The 2,029-nt window shown below is 63.1% G+C and overlaps 1 protein-coding gene across 1 annotated transcript in view; it reads right to left on the bottom strand.

Moving 5' to 3' along the window:
* Positions 1-328: 328 nt before the first annotated feature.
* The window catches only part of TTLL8 (tubulin tyrosine ligase-like family member 8), a 55,475-nt gene continuing 53,774 nt past the window's right edge, over positions 329-2,029 (bottom strand). Inside the window, exons 18-20 of the mRNA XM_012648741.1 lie at positions 1,700-1,727; positions 1,384-1,542; positions 329-537 (exon numbers count right to left, since the gene is read on the bottom strand). Of these exons, the coding sequence (XP_012504195.1) occupies positions 329-537; positions 1,384-1,542; positions 1,700-1,727 (396 nt within the window). The remainder of the gene's footprint in view (positions 538-1,383; positions 1,543-1,699; positions 1,728-2,029) is intronic.

Below are 2,029 nucleotides of genomic sequence, written 5' to 3'. Positions count from 1 at the left end.
TCCAAAGAGGGTGCAAAGGGAGCCAGAGTAACCCAGGGTTACTCCCAGTAGCCCTGGAAGGGCTACTGGAGGAGGCGTCGCAAACGCGGCGCAGGAACAGTTCAAGTAAGAATGGAAGGGAGGAAGGGAGGTTGGAGACGGACAGGAACAGAATTCAAAGACAAAGCAGCAAGCGCAACCCGCGGCATAACCGAGACACGCCTCAGGCGCATCCAGCAACGAGCCGTCTTCGTAAGGAGGAATGGGACACGGATGACCCACGGCAGGGCTGTCAGAGGGGAGGTGCTGGCCCGGGGACCCGGCAGCCCCTCGCAGAGCTACCAGGACGTCAAGAATGCGGGCCGCGGACACGGGGAGAACCCCACTGCTGGCGTGGGTGGCTGAGGCCCTCACAGCGAACGCCGTCGACAAAGACAGAGACGTGGAGCCCGAGAGAAGCTATCAGGCAGCGACAGACCAAGGTGGCCGCACACAGCCCTCTGGAGTCCCTGCTGCGGCGACACACGGCGGTGTCCAGAGCGTCACTTGAAAGTTTCCCTGAAACGGCGGAAGAACGAAATCCGTGGACTGGAAAAGCTCACAGAGATTCAGGAAAAGCAACACACGACAGGCGTCCCCGCGGCGTGGCCTGGACAGGCAAGGGCGTCTCGGGGACGCCAAGGGTGGTCTCCAGGTGTCCAGGCAGAGGGGCCAGGCTGTATCAGACTTTCCCCAGCGGCCACCGCGGCAGACGGCGGAGCAATGTCCACGAGCGTCTAAGGCACAGAGTGAGTCCGTGTGAGCCGGGGCACGCAGACAGGACGTGGCGCAGGCGCAAAGCCACCGCAGACACCCTGGGCCCCACGGGAGGACCCCAGGGCAGCAGGGCCACCCGGCTCCACGGCCCACACGGAACGGAGCTGCCCTCCCGAGCACGGCCCCGGCTCAGGGCTCAGCGCGGCGGCACCTGCTGCCCCAAAGGGACGCGGGAAGGTCCGAAACGCCGCGCTGCGCCTGCCCCGCGTGGCCACCGTCTCCTTGCTTAAGCTGAGCCGTCGTCCCTGAGGAATTACTGTCTCTTGAGGTGAAGAAACATTTAATTAAAGTGTAGTCATCTCTTTAGTTTATTTTTCCTTTAAATTCGAGTAAAAGTAAATAAAATATTTTAAATGACAGGTAGTTTCATTTCTATAAAATAATCTTTATCTGTTTATCCTACTCACTGCGCACTTGCCCACAAACATACTCAGAACCGTTTTCCTGCTGTGTTTATTGCTACGGGGGCTGCGGACTGAGCTTCAGCTCCCTGCTCCTACGTTCCGCGTCGCGGGTAGTCCCGCGCAAGCACGCAGTGCTCGCAAAGACCATGACGGGGGTTCGAGACTGCAGTGGGTGTCGTCTCACCTCGGGGAACAAAGTTTGACAAGAGGAAGTGGATTTCCTCGCAGGGCTGGGGGTGTGACGTGGCCGCGGCGGCAAAGGGCACCTCCGCCTCCAGGAAGCCCACGTCTGGCCCCGCCCGTGCGCCAGGCCTGGCAGGGCTGTCCTGGCTCGTGAGGAGGCCTGGGGACCGCCGTGGGATGGCGGCTCACCCTGCTCAGGAGGGGACCCCGCTGCCTCCCCAGGGGACCTCGGAGCCGCGTGGGCCCAGGACTGGGAGGGCAGCACGTGCGTGACCAGGCAGGGAGCCAGCCCCCACCCAGAGGCGGGATGTACTCACGGTTGGCGCGGCTCTTGCAGGCGAAGCCCTGGGGACAGAACACGAGGGTGAGCGTGAGCGGCCGAGGGCAGCGCGACCACCTCTCGTCCCACCTCTGCCCAGCATGGGTCGGTCCCCGTCCTGTGCCAGCCTTGACCCACTCCCTGGGGGGCCTGGGGCTACCCTCAGCGTCTGAGCTGGCCTGGGAGAGCCCAGTCAAGGCCGGGACTCGGCTGCCACGTAGGGAGTGTGACCCCTGGAACCCTGGCCCCACCTCCGCAGGCTGCCCCCCACCCGCTGTTCACTCCTTCAGCAGGTAGTGACGGAGCTTGTGGGAAGCCCCGTTCCAAA

The sequence above is a fragment of the Propithecus coquereli genome, unplaced genomic scaffold, assembly GCF_000956105.1.
Source record: "Propithecus coquereli isolate 6110/MARCELLA unplaced genomic scaffold, Pcoq_1.0 Scaffold294, whole genome shotgun sequence".
Classification (NCBI taxonomy): domain Eukaryota; kingdom Metazoa; phylum Chordata; class Mammalia; order Primates; family Indriidae; genus Propithecus; species Propithecus coquereli.
This window is presented reverse-complemented; position numbering and strand designations above follow the sequence as displayed.